Source organism: Coturnix japonica, chromosome 1 (genome assembly GCF_054131305.1).
Source record: "Coturnix japonica strain WE chromosome 1, WE-NBRP24, whole genome shotgun sequence".
Lineage (NCBI taxonomy): Eukaryota > Metazoa > Chordata > Aves > Galliformes > Phasianidae > Coturnix > Coturnix japonica.
Window position 1 is genome coordinate 98,420,175 of NC_140663.1, and position 25,897 is coordinate 98,446,071.

Sequence of the window (25,897 nt, forward strand, 5' to 3'; positions counted from 1 at the left end):
TAATAATGGCTGTTAATGAATTTAAATGTCTGATTATCAATGCTGCTGAGGAAAGATTTCACTTTTTCTAACATCTTCTCTGAGTCTGAGTTGCACAGAATCTTACTAATAAACTATTCAACCTGTGCTGATTTCCTCTTTCCCCTGAGAATAAGGGAGTGAAAGCAACCTGGCATCACTGTGCTGTGGGATGGCTCTGCAGGTGATGCTGTTGTACTGTGTTGGACACACTTGTTGAGATATGTAGTGCCTGGAAGAATTACCTCTGGGAATATAGACACAGAAGAATGATATCCAAGGACAACCACATCAGTCTTTCTAGTGCTGCACTGCCTTCCCTTTCACAGCAGCTCTTATCATACTGTTCTGGAGATCCTATTGAATGCCAATATGGTACCTATGGCAGTATACGGGCTCTGTGGACAGCAAGCACTCATACCTCTTCCACACACTATTTAAGGTACCCAACTTTCCCCTAATCAAATCAGCACTATCTGTGTTTTTTTCCATCTACTCTTATTTGAGCAGAAAGTAATTGAAGCCAACCCAGAATTAATCATCAGAGGAAGAGTGTCGTGGCTAAACAGATTGGAAAGTCTGGTGGTCAGGGATCTCAGCTGCATCTGTGGCTGCTACAGCTCAGTGCATTACAACCCTGGTACAAATGTATTTCAGATGAGTTTCAGCCTTCCTTTTGCCAACAGGAAAATGGTAATCAATAACGTTGACTTTTAATTCTTCGTGTTCTTAGAATTATACAACCACTTGCAACCTTATTTATTTAGGCAATAAGGCCTTTAAGGGACTTTGATCAGCTTGGCTAAAGTTTCTTCAAAGATTAACTGACGTTCTTTAAAAGTACATCAGTTTCCTCTTAAGCAGGTATTTACTTACCACGTAACTGGGTGTCGAGTGCTGTGTAGTTATAAAGTTTGCCGGGCTCAGCTGTAGATTTCCTTAAGACATACTGCTGACATCACTGAGTCTCCTCTCAGACTTTTTTTTTCTCTCTCTTTCCCCCTCCCTCCCTCTCCTCCCTCTCTCTCTCCAGTCTCTTTATTCAGGTAATTTCAACTCAGACTTATTCTAACTTGTTTTTGACTGACAGTGAGAGAAGGGAGACTCTGATGGTGTTTTGAATTTATTTTTTATTTTTTGTTTAAACCATACACAAATGCTTTATTGAAAAGACATTCGACCTTTTATAAAAAAGATTGTTTGACTTGTCATGACGATAACATCTAGTAAGGAATCTGAACATTGCTCTTTTACAGGTAAGAGGTATTTGTAAAAAATGCATACATGCTTAACAGTACTTTGGATACTGTCTGGAAATGAAAGCTAATGAGTAGGTTATTTTCCTATTTAATTTCTTCTTGTTTTAGTAATTTCAGAATATAGAAACTGTCTGCAGAAGAAAAATCTCTTTATAAGCTTATGTCTTCTTGTGAACTTGGAGATATAGCAGTTTAGCAATGATACGGCAAAAGCTGTCTTTCCACTAGTGCAAGCTCCTGAATGTAAGGTTTGTAATGTATATGGCTGATATTTTGGGTGTTGGGCAGGGGGGCTGGATCTAACTTTGTAAATATTTGCCTGTCAGATACTTTTTCTTAAAACTTTGGGGGCTCTTAAAATAATGTCTTTCAGTCAGTTCTTGTTTCTTTTCCAGTGCAGAAATCAGTTTTAGTTAACATACTAGGAAAACTTGCCTAGAACTTTATCCAGTCCTCGTTACCTATCTGTATAAGAAAAGATTATGTAAGTTTTCTGTGGTAGCTACAAGGAATGTAAACATGTCTGAGTTGGAGAACATCATGCATTTTCTTCCAAATTTTGCATGTGTCTTCACATTGCTGCATTATTGTTTAGAACAGGTTTGGCTTATCCTCAGTAATCAGAGTCCGCGCCTGTGCTGAAAACTCCCCTTTACTTCAGTGTACTTTGTTTTTGCCTCCTTTTTTATTTTCTCATAGGGATCATGCTTTAAAGAGATTTACAGATAAGTTCTTTTTTTTTCTCCATAACGTGCTAACTGCAAAAAGGAACAAACCTGGATTTCCTTTGTGAACCAGGTGCATCTATATTACTTTCTAACTGAACTTGTTTCCTTTATTTATCCTGCAGTTAAAGGCATTGCTAGGGTTTTTCAGATTACCGTGTCTAAGTACCTACCTGCCAAACTTTTTGTTTGTATTCACTGTGATATTGTTAGCTGTGATTTCTTCTCTCAAAACTTGGAAGAAAAGGGGAAAACTTGCTACTACAGATAAGTCTGCTTTAATTCCTTTGTTGTAAAATGTCACTATGCTCTCTGCACTCTCTAATAATCAGGTTATAGAAGGGGGGAAGTAAGCCTGGAATGTAACTTACTGCAGCTGGTTATACAGTACAAACTGGCATTGCTTTTGTAAAGCGGAGTGTAGACGAGACCAAAAACTTCCCCAAGAATTTCACCCTGGTAAATGAGGCATGGCCTAGAGACAAAAACAGCAGCAGATGACTTGGGCTTCAGTCTTCCAGCATACATACAATAATACTTCAATCCTGTTACTTTTTATAGAGTTTAAAATGAAAACAAATAGTTCATTTTTACCCTGGCTCCTCATGCAATGAAATAAACAAGTCATCAACCCACAGCCCTGATTTGAGCTGGAATAGAATTCTGCTTGTCCAGATTTCACTAAAGCAGTCTGGATTATTATTCTCTGCTCCTCCTAAGACACATGGTTACATGGACAGGCTGTGTTCTTTGGGAACAGGTAGAAACCAAAGCTGTGAAGTACCAGATGGTAGTCTTGTGAAGGGCCAAGAAAAACAGAAACTTAACTGTTTTGCATTCTGAACCTCAGAACATTTTTGAAATAAATTTTGATTCAGTATGCTTCCAGGAAAACCAAAGCTAATTACAAGATTATATTTTTCTTTCTTTTTTCTTTTTCTTTTTTTATCCCTTCTTTTTCCTTTTATTTATTTATTTATTTATTTATTTATTTATTTATTTAATCTATTGAGGGAAAAATTCTCTACCTTTATTGGTTGTCCTGTGTATATAAACATAAGAAAAAAAACCCAAACCAAAACATTGGCTGGAGCATCAAACAGTTAATGTCAATTTTTTCAGTCCAAACAAATGCACTAAATGTTAAATGTCTGGCAACTACCTTCCTGCCAAGCTGTTCCTAACCCCTTGGAATGGGACAACATTCATGACTTATCTGAATGAGTTACTACAGGCTTGAGGCTCATTTTAGGACTCAATGTATTTTTTTCATTAACTTGGTAAATAGCTTGGCATAAAGTGCATACATGCTCTTGGGAGTAACAGGGCACAGCTGAAACAGGAAGCTCTCTTGTACTGGCTTTACATGAATTATACCGCCTGCTCATTTTAAATCTGTCTAGCTCAAATGGTGTGAAATGCACATGTATGGTAGCCAAAAACAGCAGATACATTACTAATTAGGCAGGAGGAAGGAACAAAAAGAATAGCAAGTAAAAACCACAGCATCTTTCACCTCCTGAGTATGAAACTGTCTTTGCATGACTGGCACACTCTGAGGTTCATGAAAAGCTAGGGGTCATGCTTAGGCAGAAGAGTAACAAGAGACAACATGAATGCTTTAAGTATTATCATCCTTCACTGGGCAAAAAAAATACTTGGACAGAAAGAAGGTAGACGTATGTTTTGGGATAAGATATCTGCAGTAATTTTTACCTGAGGGGACAGAAGTGGTAAATTACATTTTCCAGTGGATCCCTTTGCAAACCTTGTCTGCCTACAGTGAAAGGCTGAAATCATACTGCTAGGGTACAGGCTGGACCCAGCACATATCTCAGGAAAAGTATTGCGGTGTCATGCAGTTCCTACATCTTCCAAACTATTGGAGATACTGGGAAACCTTGCAAGCTTTTAAGCTTGAGAATCCCCTTGACCAAAATGGATCACTCAGGTGATCACTGGTGTCAGTGCCACTGTCCTTTAATTTTTCAGTGATTCATTTTAATCTAGACATTTTGTTACAATCTTCTTCTCTTCTCACACTGTGTCTGCTCAGGCAAGAGAGCAGGCTGCCTTTCCACTGACTCCCAGGGTGGCTTATTGATTAAAGTTGTCTTTATTCCACTCAGTTAAAACTAGCCTCTGCAATTTGACCTTCAGGCAATTTTAGCTGACTCTTAATGTGAAGGAGAAGTGTAAAGCTTGGGAACAGAAGATTAGTGCCTCTTAAAACCTCATTTGACTCCTTATGGGTTTGTTTTTCTCACAGAGATTGTCAGATAGAGCTGTCCACGCTTAGGCAGACTAGATATGTAACATTTTCTTCGTAAATCAAAAATGATAAAGTAAAATAAGTATTAACTACAATAATGGCATGGCCTAATCAGATTAATTTAATCTACATTGCTTTAACTGAGGTGATTCACTCTTGGTTAGATTGTAGCTAGCAATATACCTCTCTAGTTGTACACTTTGAACTTTTCCTTATCTAAAATTGGCACTTTTGGTTTAAGGCTATATGATAAATATGTTTGTCTGTTGAATAAATTACTGTAATTTGTAATGAAACAAAATAGGGAATGGCATACATGCTTTGATGACTTTATAGGAATATTCTAAGTATAAACTGATCAGGAGGAAAGGGGAAAATTCATCTGAATTACACAACCTGACCAAAAAAGAAAAAATTCAACCAAAGATATTTCTGTAATTTTCTGATCGCTCATAACTTTCTAAGTGCTTCTTGTTTTCTTCCTACTGATTATTCTACTCAAATATTCTTGCCCTTACTTCTGTCCTTACTCCCACTAATTTTTAGACCAGCTATTCTCTTCTGAACCCCTGTCCTACCTTTCACCCAAGCAAACAAGCTTCAGTGTCCTGCAATCTTATCTAGCAATAATGCTTCCAGAAAGTTTCCTTCCTCAAACACTTCAACATCAACTTATCAACAGTCTTCTCTCTCCACAATAAACAGCCAAACCACAGTTAGTGCAGCAATGTATAAAAGGTGTGCTTTCTGTGACTCTCACAGCATATAAGCAAGGCTGGTCTTCGTTCACAGAAAGATATGTCAGCACATTTGAGGAGATGTTTGATTGATACAGAACACTCAAAATTCTTATTAATCTTCTTGAGCAAATTACAAAATATTCACAAACGTGAAAAGCCTATGATGGAAAAAAACAAGTCTTAAGGCAGTGTTTTATTTTATTGCCTTTTTGGGCCTCATTAATGTGTATATTTGGTGACATTGATTGTACATGGTGGTTGGCCTCTTGCATGTCTCAGACTTAATGGTTTTCAATAACAACCTCTCTTTAGCTAAGATTAGGCCAAAAGGCATTAGAATCACAGAATGGCTGAGTTGGAAGGATCATTTAAGATCAACTAGTTATAACTGCCCTGCCATGGGCAGGGCTGCTCCCACCAGCTCAGGCTGCCCAGGGCCACATCCAACCTGGCCTTGAGCTCCTCCAGGGATAGGGAACAACAGCTTCTCTGGGCAGCTGTACCAGCACCTCACTGCCCTCTGAGGAATGGAATACTTCCTTACATCTAACCTAAATCTCCTACCTTTTAGTTTAAAATGGTTCATTTTTGCCTTATCTGCCTGTGCAAGAAGTCAGGCCCCCTTCTGTTTATAAGCACTCTTTAAGTACTGGAAATTTGCAATGAGGTCTTCCTAGAACCTTCTCCAGACTGAACAAATCCAGTTCCCTTAGCCAGTCTTCACAGGAGGGGAGCTCCAGTCCTTTGATCATCTTTGTAGCCTCCTCTGGACCTGCTCCAATGGCTCTACATCCTCCTGTAGGCTGGTGGCCCCAGGCCTGGATGTGGTAATCCAAATGGAGCTTAATGAGGGCAAAGGGGGACTATCCTCTTCTTCTCCCCACTTGACATCCCTCTTGTGCAGGATACAGTTGTCCTTCAAGGCTGCAAACGCACAGTGCTGGACTGTATCAAGCCTTTTTTTCATCAGAACATTCAAGTCCTCTGCAAGGCTGCTCTCAGGTAGCTCTCCCAGTCTGTACTCAGGTATGGGATTGTTCTGCTCCAAATGCAGCACCTTGCACTTGGCCTTGTTGAACCTCATTTGATTCTAGTGGGCCCACTTCAAGCCTGTTCAGGTCCCTCTAAATCTTCCTTCTATTGTAGGAACTATATTACTTAGCTTGGTGTCACCCACAAATTAGCTGATGTGCACTAAGTCACACTGTTTATGTCTACAAAGATATCAAACAGCATTGACTCCAGCTGTGAGTTATAAATTAACATAGTGAACATCAGTTCATGGGTTCTGGCCTTCAGTATGTTGATTACCTATTGTGAAATATGCTATCTAAAAGGTGCTGAAAGCTCTTGTCAAGGCATAAATAATAATCAAAGACTGAAATGTTCTGCAGAATAAAAATGCCTCCAGAAGTATAGAGGTGAATGAACACAAGCAGGTGTGGGAAAGCTAACAATGCTATTAATGTCTATGTATAATGGGCAAACAAAAGATCTGGTTCTTGTTTCTACTGTGGCCCTTTAACCCTATTCTGGGAAATGCAGAGGCCAGAAGGTGATAATCAACTGGTTGTATCACACTATAACTATCATATTGATAGGAATCCTAATAATGTACCCTATTTTTCCACATACCTTTGCTCTTCCTGAGCTGATCCTGTGAGCCTGCTTCAGGCTACAGACTTCATACCCTTTCTTCAGTACAGACCACAGCATTATGGATGTTTCATCCCAGATTTTTATGAATGCCTTATTCTTGAACCTCATTTCTGGTCAGTTCTATTGTTGCATGTACACATTATATATATATATAACATATAATACACACAGCTATGACTTGATCCTGACACTAAATACTGCTTCTTGGTAGTAGACATCCCTCTTCTACCTAAGGTCTAAGGTGATAGGGAATTATTTTAATAGTGTTTATATGCCATAGTCCAAAAAAACAGTGCAGCAGAATGACCACAGTGATACATACTCCTAGTATATGTAGATGTGAGAGTCTGAACTTGCAGATATATTTCTGGTTGGCAAAATGTGAAAATGTATGATGGGAGATTTTAAATGCTGCACTACCTTTAGAACTTTTAGAACTTTTAAATAATGACTAAGTGTTCAAGGAAAAGCTTTTGCTTCTGTTTGCTTTAAAAGATCTTAAGAAACTTCTGAACCATCCAAGTTGCTACATAAAGACTGAAAGTGTCACAGAAGTCAATAACCTTTGTGTTCTCACTAGAAACTGATTTAAGCACGTTACCAGTACTTACTATATGAGCTTAAATATTAACACTGGGATCCACAAATAAAAAGCTGGGAAAAGGGTTGGATCCTCATTCCCCAGCCTCAGAAGAAAACAACGGTCAAAGTTTTCAAATTTGCCAAGTTCCTAAAATTCCATGCACTTCTAACAGAAAGAACATATTTAAGCAGCACTATACATAGGGAACTGGTGGTAAAAAAATGTTAGTAGGACTGATAAAGATGTAGGACACTAGTGGGTATGAAAAAGCAGAGCTGATTACTTCCATGGAGGCCCAGATATCATTTTTGAAGGTGCATAGGTAAAAACTTCATGTGTGAGGAAACCTTTAGCAGAGCAAGCAAGATAAATGTACAATTTGGTAAGGGACATGGCGACAGTGCAAGTGCTGATGACACAGACAAGTGAGCTGATGCATGGAATGGCACTGACAAGAATCTGCAAAACAGAGCAGACGTATAGCTGGATCTTGTTTTAAATTCTTGGATAGTTTGTTTTTACAGATGAATGTTGTTCATCTGTTTAAGTACATACATTCTTTTATAGTAACTAAGCTATGTGTTTGATGGAAATGGTGCACTGGGTTATTTAATCTTGTATTAGATTCCACACCACACAATTGACATGGGATTTAACTTGAAAAGCTTCATCAGTATGAGTTAGATTTACATATATTTATTTAGGATATTCCAACTTAAGATATGCACATGTATTATATCATTTATATATGTAACCACAGTTCTTCTAAGAAATGTGGGTGTACCTTCACATACACCGGAACAGTTAATTTCCATAGGAGAAATAAACTTGCCACTTCTCAGAACCTTCTTTGCAAGTGTAAGATAAAGTAATTCTCAACTATCTAAAAATTAAAATTCTGGAATCAGTTCTCAGGGCACTGCAAGGAGAAGGGCATCTACAGGCAGAGAAGAAGGGACAGACAGAATGGAGGTGTCCAACTCTTCATTGATGCTGGTGCCTTAAAAGGACTAGCTCACACTACACACCTTTCAGATTGCTAACGGGAAATAGAGAAATTTTAACCCAAAGAGCCCAGAACTAATCTCACAGAACATTCACCTTTAGAAATGGCTCAGTTTGGTAGATATTTAGAAACACAGCTTGAACTACTGTTTCACAGAGAGGTTTCTAGTTATTTCAAATTTCCAAGCAAATTTTAAGAAAAGCAAATCTGTAAGTTTCCTTCACATAAAACTCAGATAAAGAGTCCAAGGTGTCACAAGGTAGACAGAGCCTTCCTGGAGAAAAGATGTCTCCTAGAAAACTAATCATTTGTTATCAATTCTAAGGGAAAACATAGTTTATAATCTGATTATGTTATTTCCCATCCACAAAATTCTTTTCAGTGAGCTGAACAAAGAATAGGAAAACTTTAGGTCTGCTCTAAATTATTTCAGATTTAACAGCAAGTGAGACATGATACAATCCAGACCTGGTACTTGGTAGGTGAGCACGATAACAAGAAGATATTTATTAAAGTTGGAATTTTTCTCAAAACAAGTGCATTTCAAGGACTTGTTTGGATAGCGGTAAGCTGATCTGGTGCCTAAAAGGGAACTAATATCCCAAGGCATAAGTTCTGAGTACCAGGGCAGTAGCTGTGAAAAAATTATGCTTAACGTGTAAGAGAAGTTTCTGCTAATGAAGAGGAAAAATACAGTCAAAATAGCATAGAAGAAATGCATTTTTTTGACATGGGAAGTTTGAATGACATACCCATGAGATAGATGAGGACTATGAACAAGACACTTATTGGAAAAAGGTTAATTAAATAAATGAAATTCCAGTTGACTGGTGTGAAGAATTTGGAGGTGCTACGACAACAAGTTGCCTGCAGACCAGACGTCTGAACCATACAGTGAGTGAAGCAGAAGCAGCACTCTCTGGCAGAATACGTTCTTAGGGAAAGAATGAGTTTGACAGGGTTTCACCATTAAAAGAAGAAATTTCCTGTACTGCCATTGAGTTACTAGTCATCTGGTGAACTCACAGTTTCTGGGGCTTTCTAACAACAGCAAATCTTAACTTCATTTGAAATACGCAATTATAATTTGATATATCCATAGTCATGATTAGTTACTTTTAAAATCATTTATCTACAACAGGTGATGAAAAAATATTAAAAATAGTCAATAGCACTAAAATGACATATAAATGACTACTGTTTGGTTACACCATATTTTCCAATGGAAACTGAACATTTTAAAAGTTAAATATTACAGGAAATGTATGAGATACGACAGATCAAAAAGCTTTATTTTTTTTCCACTGAAAGAATGATCTCTTGTGGGAGATGTAGTTGATTTCCTCATAGCCCAGTTATTCTTTATACCTGGACTCCTCAGCTAGGATACATTTCCATTGGTGCATCAAGCCTTATAACAAGGCAACAGAAAGTAATTGGGGAATGGTGTTTTTTTTGTTAACGTAAGTCAGACTGCTTGGAAAACATCAAAGTGATTTCTGAAATTCACAGCATTTGGAAAACGTACAAAAAATAAGGTAGAAGTTGCTGAATATTGTAGAATTTAAAAATAAAACACAAACATTTGTGGTATTTTGAATGTTTTAGGAAACTATTCCTAATAGAACATGAACAATGTCCTATTCAGTCTAATTACTTCAATGATCAAAGCTGGGCTTTCCCAAGTTTCCAACTGTAAAAGATCACTGAGCTTTTGAGATGATATGGGATCATAAAGGAACAGTCATAAAGATAAAGTATGTGTAAATAAACAAGCAAAATAATCTCCTTTTGAGCATAAGGAAACATAGTGACTTTGAACACCAGCATGGGCTTTTTTTATTGTTTGGGCACATTATTGCTGCTTTTTTTTTTTTTGTCATGTTGTAATGTAGCAACACAGACCTTTCACAGAGGTTCCCAAGAAGCTATAAGACAAAGGAAAATGACTGTGAATTGCACCGCTAGATTCTCAGAGTTCAGCAGTGTGGACAGGCATTTCTTCTGCTGTCTTTTGCTAGGAAGCACAGTAGCTTCTTGTACTCTTGTCACTGAACCCACCAGGAAGTCCAGTTGGCTTCTGTTGTTACAGGAGTGAGGGATTCTTCCCCCCAAATCCTTTTTCAGCTAAAAATGCCCATAAGATCAGATTCTGTGCTCTCATGTTAAATTTGACTTTTGGACCCAAGAAGTCCGAAAACAATTCTCAAAAGTTAAAGAATTCATTTTGACTTGTGGAAGTTAGATCTTCTGAGTAAAGCAAAGGCTTGTTCCTCACATGATTTAAATTAGACGTGCACACACATCTATACAAATGTAAAATCAAAATAACAGGTTTAATTTTGGTTTGAATAAACAGTGTGTCCAGTCCAGAATAGCTTAAAAAAAATTTAAAAAAATTGCAAGAAAAACGTTTTTTGATTCAACCTCAGTGCATTTTTTTGTTTGTTTTGATATTTTTGGTTTGGAGAGAAAATCAAAAACCATTGATGTGCACCAGTACATTTATGCTATTTCCTCCCTCTGAGAAGCCACAGTCTCTGCAGCAGACTGAGGGGTCTGTGTCATGGAAATTGGCAGAGGCTCAGTAATTTGGGAAAGCAATGAGGAAAACAAAGTTTATTTTCCCTCTGATTCCTTGTCAGTTTATCTGCAAGGCATACAATCTAGGGCTGTGTAACCTCGTACTCAAACTCAGGAAGCATCTTTTTCTTTGAAAAATTTATAGCTTTTAATCTTTTTTTTTTTTTTCTCCTTTCTCTCTCTCTCTCTCTCTCTCTTTTTCTTTTTCTTTTTCTTTTTCTTTTTCTTTTTCTTTTTCTTTTTCTTTTTCTTTTTCTTTTTCTTTTTCTTTTTCTTTTTCTTTTTCTTTTTCTTTTTCTTTTTCTTTTTCTTTTTCTTTTTTTCATTGTTTAACAGTGGTAGTTAAGTTCAGAACAATGATAACATTTTCTTGGCAAAAGGCTATGTGTTTAATCTAGCTTAATTTCATTTCTGTTCCCTCACAACTAAGGGATACAGCCCATATATTTAAATCCACAGGCTAATTTCAGCTTAACTTGGCAGGTGAACAGACGCTTCAGAAATGATGTTCCAACAGGCTTTATGAAAATAGGTGGCTCTGTAAGCCCAAGAGATGTTATTAATGCCTTCACTGAGAAAAAAAAGAACACAGGGGAGACTAGCATTAACTGGACATCAGAGAATCCACATGGAAGAGAGTGCCATGCAAAAGGCATGTGGCTGTGAGGTTTGCCCTGGAGATGCAATAGAGAGAGGGAACTGGAGCTTTACTGACCACTTCATGTAATACAATGGTGCCCTTCTAGCAGGAAAAGCATGGGCAGAACAGTGTTGGCCCCTCAGCCTTTTCTCTACAGGGCTACTATTTCTAAGAGGATCCCTTTGTTCTCAGCCCACCACCTTCACCAACATACTCATGGCCTGAAAAAGACTGTAAAATAAAACAGCTGAAAACTATCATTTCCATATAAAAGATGCTAATATATCACACTATTAAGCTTTGTATTGGTCTCATCCATCTCATAAAATATCAGTACACTGAAGAGTGCTACCAAAACACTTTATTTGAACAGAAGGACACATATATCAGCCAGCTGCTTACACTGCTTTTACCTTATCATTAGTATTGTTTAAATATCCTTAGCACTCCATATTTGCAACTCTGAGTCTCAAGGAAGCATTAGGGCTCAGACCTCATGCACGTCAATCTGCAGTATTCCCACGAATGCTGGGATTCTCTCATATTTCTGCTCTGAATTAGCAGGTATAACTAAATTACTCAAGAGGCCTTTCCTCCATCTTCTCTGTCTGTCCTCTTCCCAAAATGTGCAGAAGTGGAAAAAAGGGTATTTTTCCATTCATTGCATGGAGAGAATGAAAGCTTGGCATACAAGTGAGCTATGTACTGGAATTTGGGTGGGTCTAGGAAAAAGCACAGACTCCAGTGGAAAACATATATGGGTGTGTGTGTGAGAGAGAGAAAAAGCCTTTAAACCTTAAATTAACCACATCCATGAATTGGTCAGGGAAAAAAAAAAAAAAAAAAAAGAGAAAGAGAGGAAGTTGCCATGAAGTAAAATTCTTGGACACTGATGAAAATACACATCCCTACATCACTATGAAAGTGTAATTGGTGATTTTAATTTGTCCCTGACCACTCCATAGTAGCAGGTGATGGCCCTTGGTTTATACACCAGTGCAGTATCTTAAGGGTGTGTATGGGACCTCTCTGACTATTGGTGTCATCCCTGGGTTGTAGGGCCATCCTCAGCTGGGCTGGTCAGGAGGCATCTCTCATCTGGGGACTGCTGCAGGGTCAGGATGAGAAGGGACTAGGGCTGAGTCATGAGCCCCTGGGGAACACCAGTGCCCTCACAGGGAATATGCTACGCCACTTCGGGCAGCGCTGGCAAATTCAAGGGAGACTTTAGTGAGCAAGGACATAGTCACAGGTGGTTGTTACTGGTCATTGCTGATGCTTCTGAGACATGCTGTTCAGAAGCTTATTCTCCTGTGCCACAACCTAGACACTTTATTATGGGAAACGGCACTAAAGGAATCACATCTAAATTAGAGGCATTCACTGCTGGCCATAGATGCATCAAATGCTCCCAGATTGGTATTTGTATTTACAACTGCTTGTGATTTACAGAACAGGCAACACAAACACACATACCATGAAGTACTGTTTTAAACAGTGGAAATGACTGTATGAGTTTTGTATGAGAGCACACACATATTTGCCTCTGAAGTATCATGTCTTGATTTTTGGGGGCAATACCACTATTGGTTTTCAGCATTCAAAAGTTTTGTTGTTTTGTTTTCTGTTAAGTAGTTATCAAACATTTGTTAGCGATTACGTAGAACTTGTTCTCTATATAGCAGTTGCAAACATTCAGTGGAAATACGTACTTGATGCAATTTGAAATCTCTGTAGAGACTGGAGTAGAAAATGGAGTAGAGATGAACATTTTTGAAGCTATAGTGCACGTCAAAAAGAATAATGGACAGACTTTGTAATTCACAGAAAGCAATTCGCTATTAAAAAGTAACCAAGTAATCTATACGTATCAACTACGTCAGTATTATCATCTGTGCTTTGTCTAACTTAAAAATCACTAGGTTAGAGTAAAGGAAGTACATGCTTTGTCTCACAGAGGCTGCATTTTGCTAGCATTAAAGAGAATCACTTTCTGAAAACATTTTCCACTGCATGAACTTGTTCACACAGGTAGGACAATTCTTCATAACCAAACAACTTCCTGAGAAAATGAACTTGTAATGAGTTTTAAGATGAAACCTTGACAAACCCATCCCTCTTTCTTGGAATTATTCTTTATATTATTGCAAAAATCTCAAGGCCAGATTCTTTTGTATGTTCTGGTTCAGCAAAGAAGCCATAAATCTGCCTTAATTTACAAATTACTCTGCTCAGCATGGATGAAGCAGTACGACGCTACACTGTACAGGAAGAGAAACCCAGAAATGGTCACCAGGGAAAGTCTTCGCTGAAATATGAGCCATCCTCCAGCTAGGATAGAATGGTTTATTTCCCCAATTTGATTTGATTCTATCCACATAAGGCTTTAATTGATCAAAATTTAACCAATATACTGACCTTTGAATACAATAATTTTTTCCAGTGCCAGTTTCCTTGTCTTTTGCAGCCCGAACATGATTTTCAACAGTACTGAATCTTTTATACATTTAAAAGAAGGAGCTTTCCTTGATGGAAAAATTATCTTCATAGGCTGATATTTAATTTCGAGAGTTAGCAACTGTATAGACACTGAAAATTACAAACATTTTAATTTCATTTTGTGAGGTACTAAGGTCATTCCTCCAACAGCATAAGCTCTGATTTTATGGGCTAAAGTGCTGTGGTTTACAAGAAAGGTGGTTTCACATGCAGAAATCACATGGAATGGTTCTGACATAGCAGAAGCCTGACACTCTGCAGGGAGCCTCACCTCCTTGCCACACCTACACTGAGCTATGAGAGCCACAGTGCACTATGACTAATGCAAAAACAAAACCCAACTTGACTGGGATACAGTACAATGAGTTGGCATTACAAATGGTGATTAAAAAGAGAGCTCTTCATCCAGTGGATGGATTTGTACTGTACAGTTAACATAGAGGTAGAAGCCAATGCCCTTGCTCATCAAAATGAGACGAGGCTGGCAATGGGACTTGCAGTGCCAAGCTGTGTTTGAGTCTGATGGTATCTGTAGCCCGAGAAAGGAATCAGAGGCACAAACCACTCCAAACAATTTGAAAATACTTTCTTTCTGTCTAATTAATACTTTTAATGTACCAACCTCAGTACGGCAACTGAGATATGGGAAGAAATGGCCCTGGGGAAGGCAGACTGAAGACATTTTTGTCAACTTTTATGAACAATCAGAAGAATGCCAACTTTTCTCCCTGCCTTTTGTGTTACCATGACTAGAAAAATTACTACTTATTTTCAGCCACCTGCTGACAATTTAAATTAGAAATCTACAGTATGTGTGGCTTTTTGGTTTTGGTTTCATGTTTGTTTTTAAATGAAACCAGATTTTTATTAACCAAGAAATGAATTGGGAGAATAAACAAACAAATGAGCAAATAAGAAGAGAAACTAGATGAGCTTTCTGTCTCATAAGTCCTTCCTCACTTCTGAAACAAAATGAGCACATTTTAAACCATCTGTGGGTTGGCAAGTCTGTTGGTCTGAGTTTAACTTTATTAATACTACAATTATTCCATGCTGGAGTAGGCATTTGCTAACAGACATATGGTCTGATTTTTGTGTGGTCCTCTGTGGGGCCTAGAGTTGGACCTGATGATCCTTATGAGTCCTTTCCAACATGGGATTGTTTTATAATTCTGTGATAACTTGTGAAGCAGTAGGTGAGAACTGGTGAGGTTGAAACCTAGATTCCGGCTTTTTTCCTTACTGTGAAAGAAAACAAGGACATGGCTAACCATAGTGAGTAGGGAATTACAGTCACAACAAACATAGGTGGTAACCCAGTACTGTACATCTGTGCTCTGAACTGACCTGAGAGATGACTCCTTTCCTTGTAAGCTTGGTAAGACTTAGCAATATTAAAGGTAGATGAGTTCAGGCTCGTTATTTTCTATATGGTTATAAAGTCACCACTGTGTGACTAAAATACTGGAAGGAAACATAGTTACTGCGTGGTTGGGTACAGAAATGCTAAACAGTCTTGGCACATGAGCTTACGCAGTAAGATTATTCCTAGGTGATTTATACCAGGTTGTACATAAACATGCATAACAACGGTAAAATATGCCTCTGAGCAAGCAGCTAAACAGCCTGAAATCTGATAGAAGAACAGCACAGCCTTCCTGTATACCTTTTTGGCACCAGCCTCCCCACAATCAAGTGCACTGGGGAATGCTCCAGCCAGGTGGCCTGTACTCACAGAGAGAAGGGGAGGGCAACGGGAGCTGGGAGCTGTCAGAAAGCACATTCTCACAGGAGCTCCAGCAGTTGGCCTGGGAAGGGCCGGTTCCCAAAACAGGAATTAAGTGCTTAAGTAGGACTTAGGTAGGCCTTAGTTGACTAAGTGAAAAAGTATTCTGCAGAAAATCCCTGCCCAGCTTCTGTTTTACACTGGAAGCGCTTCAAGCGTGCAGGTGCTTCCATTTCTGGCTCTCATTTTGATGGGCGCCCAACGGTTATGTGTTTGGGCATGCCACAGTGTGCCCTGTAGGACACCAAAAGGCTCAGTGTTTACCTTCTGTCTATGCAAGATGAGCCAGAAATGAAACATTCCTTGGCTTGAATTCAACCTCCTCTCAGTGTGTCCTCTGCTCCGCTTCTCCCCCCTCCCAGTCTGCATTTGTGTTCCAAAATTTGACCGCTGAAGGAGGTGGGGGTGAGACTCCTCCTTGCACCTGAGGCAAGTCTTTCCCTTGTTTCCAGCCTTGAAGAGGAGTTCGCTAATATGGAACTAGGGAGATGGGAAGACTCTATGCTTCCCACTGAAGACGCTCAGCTGCACAAATGCAAATTTAGAAGGCCAAAAAGCAAGGAGGCATCAAGATTACTTTGTGGCCAAACTTTTAGGGTGCTCAGCTAGCCATGCAGAGCGTGTATCTTGGTCTCTACACTGAAGAGTGCATACACACTAACATACCCGAAGAAAAAGACACCAAAACTGTTTTAACAACATGGATGTAGAAACATTCCAAACTATATTTTCTTGGCACTGGTTTTGGAAATAATTGCTGTTTCATTTTGACTTACATATTAAGTAAACAAAGTAATAAAAATATGTGTTCACTTGTGACAAGTTTTGAGGAAAACCTCATCCCAAACATCTGAAACTTTTCAAAAATGGAAGTCCTTGCAAACAGTCGTGTAATGGAGAGGTCAGGAATAGGTGCTGTGAACCTGCAGTGAGATACTTGAGGAACGTAAGCCAGTGTGCAGTCTTGTGAGAAACAACTGCTGACACAGCTATGAATTTCTATGACAGCACTGTAAACATTACTAAATTGAACTCTTCACAGAGAGCAGAAAAGAGGAAAGGAATGGAATATTATGCAAAAAGAAGCGAGGATAAAATAATGAGACATACGCTTATAGAAAAGATGACTATCTCAGGAAGAAAGGAGGACAAAGTCCTCCCCAAAAGGTATCCCAGAAAACAGGACAGTCGGAGGTATTAAGATCTCTGATATTCTAGTCCTAGCACTGACTGCTACTGCTAAGTGGGATAAGGCATGCCCACAGAGGAGGTGGGTGCCCCATTCCTGGAGACATTTGAGGCCAGATTGGACAGGCTCTGAGCAACTTGATCTAGCTGTAGGTGTCTCTGCTCACTGCAGATGAGTTGGACCAGATGGCATTTAAGTGTCCCTTCCAACTCAAATGATCCTATGATTTCTCTCATCCTCTCTTTAGCTCATCTTTTCCTGTGTGCTTTTGCTGAGATGCTTACTTGTGCCAGAGGTGTTATCTGAGAAGTAGCTGGTGCTCCTGCAACTGACTGAAGATTTCAATGATATAAATGACATGGAAGTACAGAGTATGAGTGTGACAACCAGAATTCAAAAGTAATGTTTCTGTCAGCCTTGTAGAGTAATTCTGGCACCTAGCTCCTCAGAAATGGAAAGAAAATGAGTTAATGAGAGTCTGTTTAGACTTGTTCATGTAGAAAGAGTCACATAAGATTTGCACAGAAAGAACAGGGAAAGGGTTAGTGGGTGGGAAAAGTATCACATCGGAGGCAAGATTTGAATGCTTAACTGTGATATGAAATGTTTGAAACAGAGAGTTTGAAGCATTAATATGCCAGCAAGGGAGACATTCAAAAGTACTGAACATTTCACTACTGAATAAAAGACATTCTTAAAAATAACAGAGCAGGAAATTGGTGAACCATTTTCTCTTTTCCAGCTGCACTGTATAAACCATACTATCAAGCACACACAAAAAAAGAAGTTTCGGAAACTGATCAGTTTACTTACTTTGTGAAAGGAGACTTTGGTGTGTACGAGGATTTCCAGATGGAAAGCTGTGCATGGCCATGTTCCCTGTGTATCTGCAGGACCTGCGGCAGGGGCTGGAGGGCAGGTTTTAGGAAAAACAGACAGCAGTGCACTAGCTGTTGGGAAGATAATGGTGTATACTTTCTCTCTGGTTAAAGGCCTGATTAGGAGCCCTGTGAATTCACTGGGAGGTTCTCTGTTAACCTCAATAAGCTTTGGGTAATCTCCTGCCTTTTCTCTGCCTACTTGGTTGTTTTCCTATTTCTTGCATCAGTGTAGTTTCCAAAGCTCATCTGCGTAAATCAATAGCTACTGCAAAGCCTCACATCCTGCCTTTGGAAAGAACAAGATTCCTGTACAAATCTCTCTGAGCAACAGTGTACCATGAGATTTCTTCAGTGAAAATTCATCTTCCATGGCCAGATATCAGGCAGACTGCCTAGGAGAGAAAAAGATGCATTTGGGTTTTCACTTTCTTAATAATGATCTGTCAGTGATTGCCCTTGGACCTGCTGTGAGTGATGGAAAGCATGCCCCTAGCTCAACAACCATTAACCTCAACCTCTAGTGCAATCAGATCTGCAGCACTCAGGTCTATGATTAGGATTTGCTGTGCCACCATTGCTACCTGCTCCTGAGTGTCACCATCCTAGGGCTGTGCTGTGCTGATAAATGGCCAGGAGGTGTGTGGACCTAAGTGCACAGCTTGGGGTGCTGATTTTGACTTGAGGGGACATCCACAGTTCTTGTCTTCCGGTCTTGTGGAAAAAATCAGAAAGACTCAGAAGGGTCTGAAGTACAGGTCTCATGGGGAGTGTCTGAAGGAACTGGGATTGTTCAGTCTGGGGAGGGGGAGGCTCAGGGGACACTTTGTCACTCCCTACTACCATCTGAAAGGAAGTTATGGAGAGGTGGGTACTGGCTTCTTCTCCTGGCTAACAGAGATAGGATGAGAGGGAATGGCCTCAAATCATGCCAGGAAAGGTTCAGGTTGCATAGTAGGAAATGTTTCTTCTCAGAAAGTGTGGTAAAGCGGTAGCATAGGTTGCCCAGGGAGGTGGTGGAGTCACCGTCTCTGGAGGTGTTCAAGAGCCATGTGGATGTGGCACTGAGGGATGTGGTCAGTGGGCATGGTGGGGGTGCGCTGACTGCTGGACTGGGTGGTTTTAAGGTCTCTTCCAACCTTAATGATTCTATGATTTGTTTTTTAAAGGCAGCATCATTCACAATATGATCAGTTCCCAGTCTAACACTACTTTCTGCTGTGCAAGTAAGTGTTGGTCATTACCAGAGCTGAAGGGCTCTTTTATGAAGTGTCCAAGCTTGTAACTGTTTGACTGCAGTGGCAGCTGAAGCTGAAGTATCCCTTCACAACCACTGCTACTGCCCCTCTCCCTTTGCCCTCTTTTTTTTTTTTTCTTTTTTTTTTTTTTCTCTCTGTGTGTGTGTTCCAGAAATCAGACACACAGGAGAATTTTGCTGGTTGGTGTCTGCTATGCAGGACCTTGTGCTTCCCGCAACTCATGCAGCCCAAAAAGAGGAGGGTGTTCATGCTAGGCAGAGCACTGAGAATTCAGGAAGGACTTTTATAGCCTACTGAACCACATAATACCTAGGAAAGATCTGAAGATTGTGTATTTCTTTTCAAATCAATGCTTTCTATCCTCAGCCCTGTTTTTTTGTTTTTTTTGGTTTTTTTTTTAATGCCAAGCTTGTTAATGTTTTATGCTGGTTGAAAAAACAGTGCAAGTTTTGCCCTGCGTTAGAGTGGCACTGAAGTGCGTAGAGTTGTTTGGGGGGGTTGCTCAAGTGGCAAAGCATATCTGATCTGAAAACAAAAAGACAACTGAGGCCGCTTGAACAAGTCATGCTCCTGTACACTTCCAATCCATTGTGTCTGCCAGAATAGATCTTGCACAAGCAAATCTGGCTTCATGCAAGAGGAACATTTTTTAGTTCATGCAAGCTGGCTTTCACTTCTTGATAATGCGGTCTCTGGAACCAGGGTTAATGTACTTGTTATATCCCTGGCTGCTGAAATTACCTTCAGATCAAGGTATTCATGGTTGGTGGTTTGGTATGTAGTTCTGTGTTTTACTGATTTTGTCTGCACTAAATTCCATTACTAGAATGTGCCCTGATGGGGAGTCTCCTTCAGCAGTTCCAAAGTGCTCATGAGGAAAGGAGGTAATCCACAGGACATGAAAGCCCTAGACAAACCTGAGATTATTTCATTTTCTCCCATGAAGAAATGTTTCCTTAACTGTTTCCTTAACTGTACTTCTGTTCATTTCTATTTGCAGCTACAGTTTTAGATTATTATTATTATTATTATTATTATTAGGTAACAAAAAATACTTTATTGACATAAAATCAGCTAGCTAACAAACAAATAATGTTCTTTTAGTTTCAAAATATATACTACTACTATTATTCAGGATAGTTTGCTTGCATAACTGTGGTAGATGTGCTTTCTGGCTTAGAGGGAAAATGGTAGAAACAAACTAAAATCTTTCAGCTGCGTTGCTGGGAACAGTTGATAGGGCATAGAATATCTGAGGTGCCTATAGAAGGAGTGGGACAAGAAAAAGCAATGCAAATGCTATGCTATGTGTTTTCCATTTACAAAAACCCACTGATCATTTGTTCTGGGATAGTGCCCTGGTTGATTCACTTGAAAGCAGTGGGGAATTGGATGGCTGGGGAGAAATCTATGTAGCCTGTTTTTACTCCACTTTTGTCTTCATCACAATTTCTTCCTGCAGATGACTCCTGCTGGCTGCTGTAAGTGATAAGGAAGGGCCTCAGCAGGGGCAGTGCTGCTCAGAGGCAGCATGACAGATCCGCTCTTCCCGTATCATTGCAGCAGAGAAGAAGGGAAGTACTTCTTCAGGGAAAGGAAATTAACATGACTTTCTCAGGGGAGTAAAAGAGCACTAGAAGAATTTAGGATCATACAGGAAAAAGTGATGTAAGAAAATAATAATAAAAAGGGAAGTAAAAACAACAACAACAACAACAAAAATCCTACAACCAAAAAAAGCACCAGAAATTGGCTGGAATCCATTTCAGGAAATCACAAAGCAAGTAGCTTTGTCACATACAGAAATACAGACTGGGAAGAACAATAAAGATGACTGGGAAATTCTGACACAGCCAGACTCCAAAATAATGGCCCTGCCATGCTATCCCTGTACATGGAGACTGACTTTGCACATGGAAATGTTAAATAAGCATAGATAGAAATGACTTTGGTTTTGAATTGAAGCACAGTCTGGAACATGCCAGACATGGCATGTTCCCAGGAAATAGGCTTTGCCTTGAAATTACCTTTCTATTTCCTGTCTTCTTGGAGGAGCAAGGAAGTACCACTGTCACAACACATGCAGGGCAGAGCTGATTTTATTATACCCAGTGACCCCTGCATGTGGAAGTCCATGTGTCCAGGACATAGTAGATATGTGGTGAGTGAAGTGTGCAGAGTGCCCCCAAGCCATTCTTGAACCTAGTGAATGAACTCTGCCCTTGACCAAGCCCCTGTAAGCCCTGTTCCTGCCCCACCAACTCAAGCCCACCAGCTGTAGCACTAAGGAGGAAAGGTGGAGTCTTGGCTGCTTCTGTCCTGATAACCTCCAGAGGAGGAGGAGCCAGCAGCCCTGGGGAGCATGGTCCCAGGAGCAGGGTCCAGGTAGGCTGAGCAGGGGGATGAGGTGATGTTTGTGGCTGGAGGTAATGGCTATGGGGAAGTGATCTTGAGAGGAAGAGGTATACTTGTTTTGAGATGGACTTCTGTACACATTTGATGTCTGTAGCTTATCCAGAGTAAGGCTCAGTGTGGGGAAAGGTGCCTCCTCACTAAATGATATTTATTTTCCTAAAAGATTTTCCATTGGAGATTACATGCATTTACCACACTGACAGTAGCTCTCCATTTTGAGTTTATCTAAAGAGCAGTTACAAGTATGCTCCTTCCCACCCTTACCTCCTCTCCCCCCCACTGCCATTTCCTCCTGTTGTTCTTTTTTAGATCACTTGAAGGTTTTTTCCTGTTTACTATCCGGACATGCTGTGCACACTGTGTTGATGTGACTGTCACATAAGGAATCTCCTACTGGGATCACTGCTAAATTTCTTTCTTATAGAAACAAGTATATATGTACATTTCAGCAACTCTTGGATGATGGAAGAGAAATGCTGGTGATAATACCAAATTGGAATGAGCTACAGGTCTTAATGGGCATTAAGTTTAATTACCTTTTCCCAGAAAACCTGCAACACTGTGATGGTTATAGTCATAAACAAAAATTCTCTTTAATTGACATAACAGGAAAGGTACTTCAGTGAGCAATTATGCTGATGTCCTGAGCTGGCACATGTGTGTACCACAAATATATCTTGTATTTCCTGCAAGTTTCTTTTAAGTGGCTATAAGGAAGATGTTCTTTTTTTCCTTTTTTTTTTTTTTTTTTTGATAGTTCACAACAGCGATTCACTTACTTAAGGCTCTTTCTGAGAAAACAATGGAACAAAACAATGCTTTTTGAATGACCTGCCAAAGCACAAAGGATGCAAGGGATGGTTTTGTTGTGTTTTTTTTTTTTTAATTTTTGTTTAATTTTTTTTTCAGCAGGAAGTTTTGTTGTTGGAAACTTCTATAACATGCACTGTCCTTGCTCTGTGTTACCGCTGTCTAGTCCTGCAAGCCGGGTCTTGTTACTTGCCTCATTAAACTGGCACAGGCAGTTCTGCTTCACTCTGAGGGCTTTGTTCAGTTCTGAGTGTCCTCACACTTACTCTCCATCCGGACTGATGCACAATAAACAGACTTCAGAAGTCGGGTGGTCCAATGACTGCTGGGTTCGCACAGGTCAGGGCCCGTAGCTCAGAATGCTGACTTTGTGAATTCCCACTTTTTTTTTTCTTTTTTCTTTTTTTTTTCCTTAGACTGCTTGAAGTCAGAGTGCTACAGAGTACAAACAGTTTTGAGGCGTTTTAGGTGTAAATATTCCTTTCCGAAACTCAACTTTGATGTGTTCAGGTCTGCTTTGTTTCCCTGTACGTTAGTTGTAGGTTTGCGACAAAGAATCAGATCCGACTGAGTAAATCACTTGTGGAAGTTAATTGTTCAGAGTGAAAGCTGGTCTGGCTCATTTTGCCTCTGTCACAGGAAGAGACAGAGGTGGTGTGCTGGATCTGCGTTCTAAACCAAGCACTGACGCGACTTTAATTTCGATCAGATGTCTCTCTTCAGGGCACTAAAGAAAACTTTTGCAGTAGTTAAAAAGAGCCTCTTCTCTAAAGAAACGTAAGAAAAAAATAATGCATTTTACAGAAATAAAGTACTAATATAAAATTTTAGCTTGATCAAATTTCTTTTGCAGGCTATTTGAAAGGAAATCTACCTCTCCATATTTGGCAGTCACCAGAATCAAGGAGTATTTTCTTTCTGTTTATTTTTTTCTGAAAATATGTAATACTGAAGTATTTTTAATGTCAGCTATTTTACATGAACAACTTTATATTCCAGCTCTTTTAATTCACTACTGATATATTTAGATTATGCTTGTACCTTCTATCTATCAGCGCTTCCAAATGCTTTTCAGAACAAGGTTTGTGATTTGATTTCATTAAGTAACAGTCTTCTTTCTTTTCTTTTCTCCTTAGGACTGAAGCAGTGAGGATGGAAGCCACTCAGATTAATATGTCCCGCGTCCCACTGGTTAACGGAGGCATCAGCACTGCGCTCAAGGCACACAAACCCCGTGTGATGTCCAAAAGTGGTCACAGCAATGTGCGCATAGACAAAGTTGATGGCATTTACCTACTCTACCTTCAGGATTTGTGGACTACAGTTATAGACATGAAGTGGAGGTACAAACTCACCTTATTTGCTGCTACATTTGTTATGACCTGGTTCCTCTTTGGAGTTATCTATTATGCCATTGCATTCCTTCACGGAGACTTAGAAATAAACAAGTTCACCTCAAAGCGGGAGCCATGTGTCAAGAATGTAGACTCTCTTACGGGGGCATTCCTCTTCTCTCTGGAGTCACAGACAACTATTGGCTATGGATTTCGTTTCATTACAGAGGAGTGTCCACATGCCATTTTCTTGCTTGTGGCCCAACTGGTCATCACCACCTTGATTGAGATCTTCATCACAGGTACATTTCTGGCAAAAATTGCAAGACCTAAAAAAAGGGCAGAAACTATTAAGTTTAGCCATTGTGCTGTGATTACTAAACACAACGGAGAACTTTGTCTGGTGATCAGGGTAGCAAACATGAGGAAGAGTCTTCTGATACAGTGCCAGCTCTCTGGGAAGCTTCTTCAGACATATGAAACCAAAGAAGGGGAGAGAATCCTGCTTAATCAAGCCAGTGTCAAGTTCAATGTTGACTCCTCTTCAGAAAGCCCATTTCTCATTTTGCCTTTAACATTCTACCATATTTTGGATGAAAGCAGCCCTTTAAGAGATCTCACACCTCAAAATCTCAAGGACAAGGACTTTGAGCTTGTTGTGCTCCTGAATGCCACAGTGGAGTCCACCAGTGCCGTCTGTCAAAGCAGGACTTCCTACATACCTGACGAGATTCACTGGGGTTATGAATTTGTGCCTGTGGTTTCTCTCTCTCCAAATGGAAAGTATGTGGCAGATTTCAGTCAGTTTGAGAAGATCAGGAGAAGCACAGATTCTTCTTTTTATAGTGTGGACTCAGAAAAACAAAAATTAGAGGAGAAATACAGGCAGGAGGATCAAAGAGAAAGGGAACTAAGAACGATGTTGTTACAGCAGAGCAATGTGTGATTGAATGGACAAACTATCTTGATGCATTCTTTCCAAAAACTGGAAAAAAAAAAAACCCAAAACATTTGTTTCTGTACTGTATGGCTATTATAAAACCAGTGGTGAAAACTCAGAAAATAGCTTTGGTGTAGAGTAAACCTATCCCTTTGTTTGGCTGAGTTGTTAATCAAGTATTTTATAATTAGGTGGGATTTCTTTGTTCTTGATCTTAGCAAAGTTGGATTTGTATCAAGTCTCTGCCTCATACCAACACTAAAAGCAGACACGCCACATTCTGTTTGGAAAGTGAAACTGGATGCACAGTGCTGATTCTTTCAAATATTTACTTGACAAACTTTTACTGTGAACAGAGACAGTGCATAGTACTGCTAAAAGAAAATGTGCTCTGTTAAAAAATGTATACTTAAAATGTATATTTTCATACCAGGTCTTACCTTTGTGGGAATTCCTGGTGAGGAGAATCAGAGAGACAAATTTTCTACCATGGGAAGAGCCTGCAGGGAAGGGATAAACTCCTTAAATCTTGAAGGAGAGTGGCGTAGTAGTTGTGCTGGGTGATCTGGAAGGGAGCCCTCTTTCTCTGCTGTGCAGAACGTGTTTTGTGATCACTCACTTTTTTTAACCTTGTTAATTATTCATAGCAAAAACAACAACAACAACAACAAAAAAAAAAGAACAAAGGAGGTAAGGGAAGATGCACAGAATCATAACTGTAATCAACTAAGGTTAAAGCTGGCTTTGAGACACCTGTTTTTTATCCAGTGTAAATAGTTTGTAACAGCAGCATAACAGTACATTTCTACAGATTGCTTGCTTTGCTATAGACCATATTTAATTTGGTTAAAAGAAATCTGTATAATGTCTGTAGACAATATTTACTTTTTCTGGCAGCCATAACAGACAAGCATTCCTTTCATCCATTTCATTTTTGGTCTATTAAAACCATTCCACTAATAAAGGAATTTAATTTGAGCAGCTTCTGATCTCTTTGTGGCACAGGGAGGGGGTGTGGTAGCTTGCAGATGTTGAAAGAGTTGAATGCTTCACACATGCAGGTATGTTCAGAACACAGCTAAGGACCTCAGTAGATCACTACAGTGGTCAGTTTATGGTAAGAAAATCAGGTAGCAGTGATATCCATGCAATATGTATTTTTCATGTAAATCAGCATTCTAATGAGACTTAGAAATTATTTCTGACTTACATCAGTTCAGCAATTTTGTGAGTTCTAAAGATTATTCTGTAATTCTGTGAAAACTTTGGCAAAAAAAAAGCTTTACCAAGAATGGCTGATAG

At 39.5% G+C, this 25,897-nt stretch overlaps 1 protein-coding gene across 6 annotated transcripts; it reads left to right on the forward strand.

Moving 5' to 3' along the window:
• The first annotated feature begins 895 nt into the window (after positions 1-895).
• KCNJ15 (potassium inwardly rectifying channel subfamily J member 15) lies at positions 896-25,573 on the forward strand. 6 transcript variants are annotated; one of them, XM_015882522.2, is made up of 2 exons: positions 896-1,274; positions 23,458-25,573. In XM_015882522.2, exon 2 carries the CDS (start codon positions 23,474-23,476, stop codon positions 24,599-24,601), a length of 1,128 nt encoding a protein of 375 aa, XP_015738008.1. In that variant the 5' UTR covers positions 896-1,274; positions 23,458-23,473; the 3' UTR covers positions 24,602-25,573. The 6 variants fall into 6 exon arrangements, with proteins under 6 accessions (XP_015738008.1, XP_085404242.1, XP_085404248.1 ...); XM_085548116.1 differs by having other exon boundaries at positions 896-1,064; XM_085548122.1 differs by lacking the exon at positions 896-1,274 and adding an exon at positions 1,391-1,525.
• Positions 25,574-25,897: the final 324 nt, after the last annotated feature.

Coding starts and splice junctions, on each gene's coding strand:
- KCNJ15 (XM_015882512.3), top strand. CDS start 23,031: ATGTCTCTCTTCAGGGCACTAAAGAAAACTTTTGCAGTAGTTAAAAAG. Junction 23,099..23,457: donor AGCCTCTTCTCTAAAGAAAC/GTAAGAAAAAAA, acceptor TTTTCTCCTTAG/GACTGAAGCAGTGAGGATGG.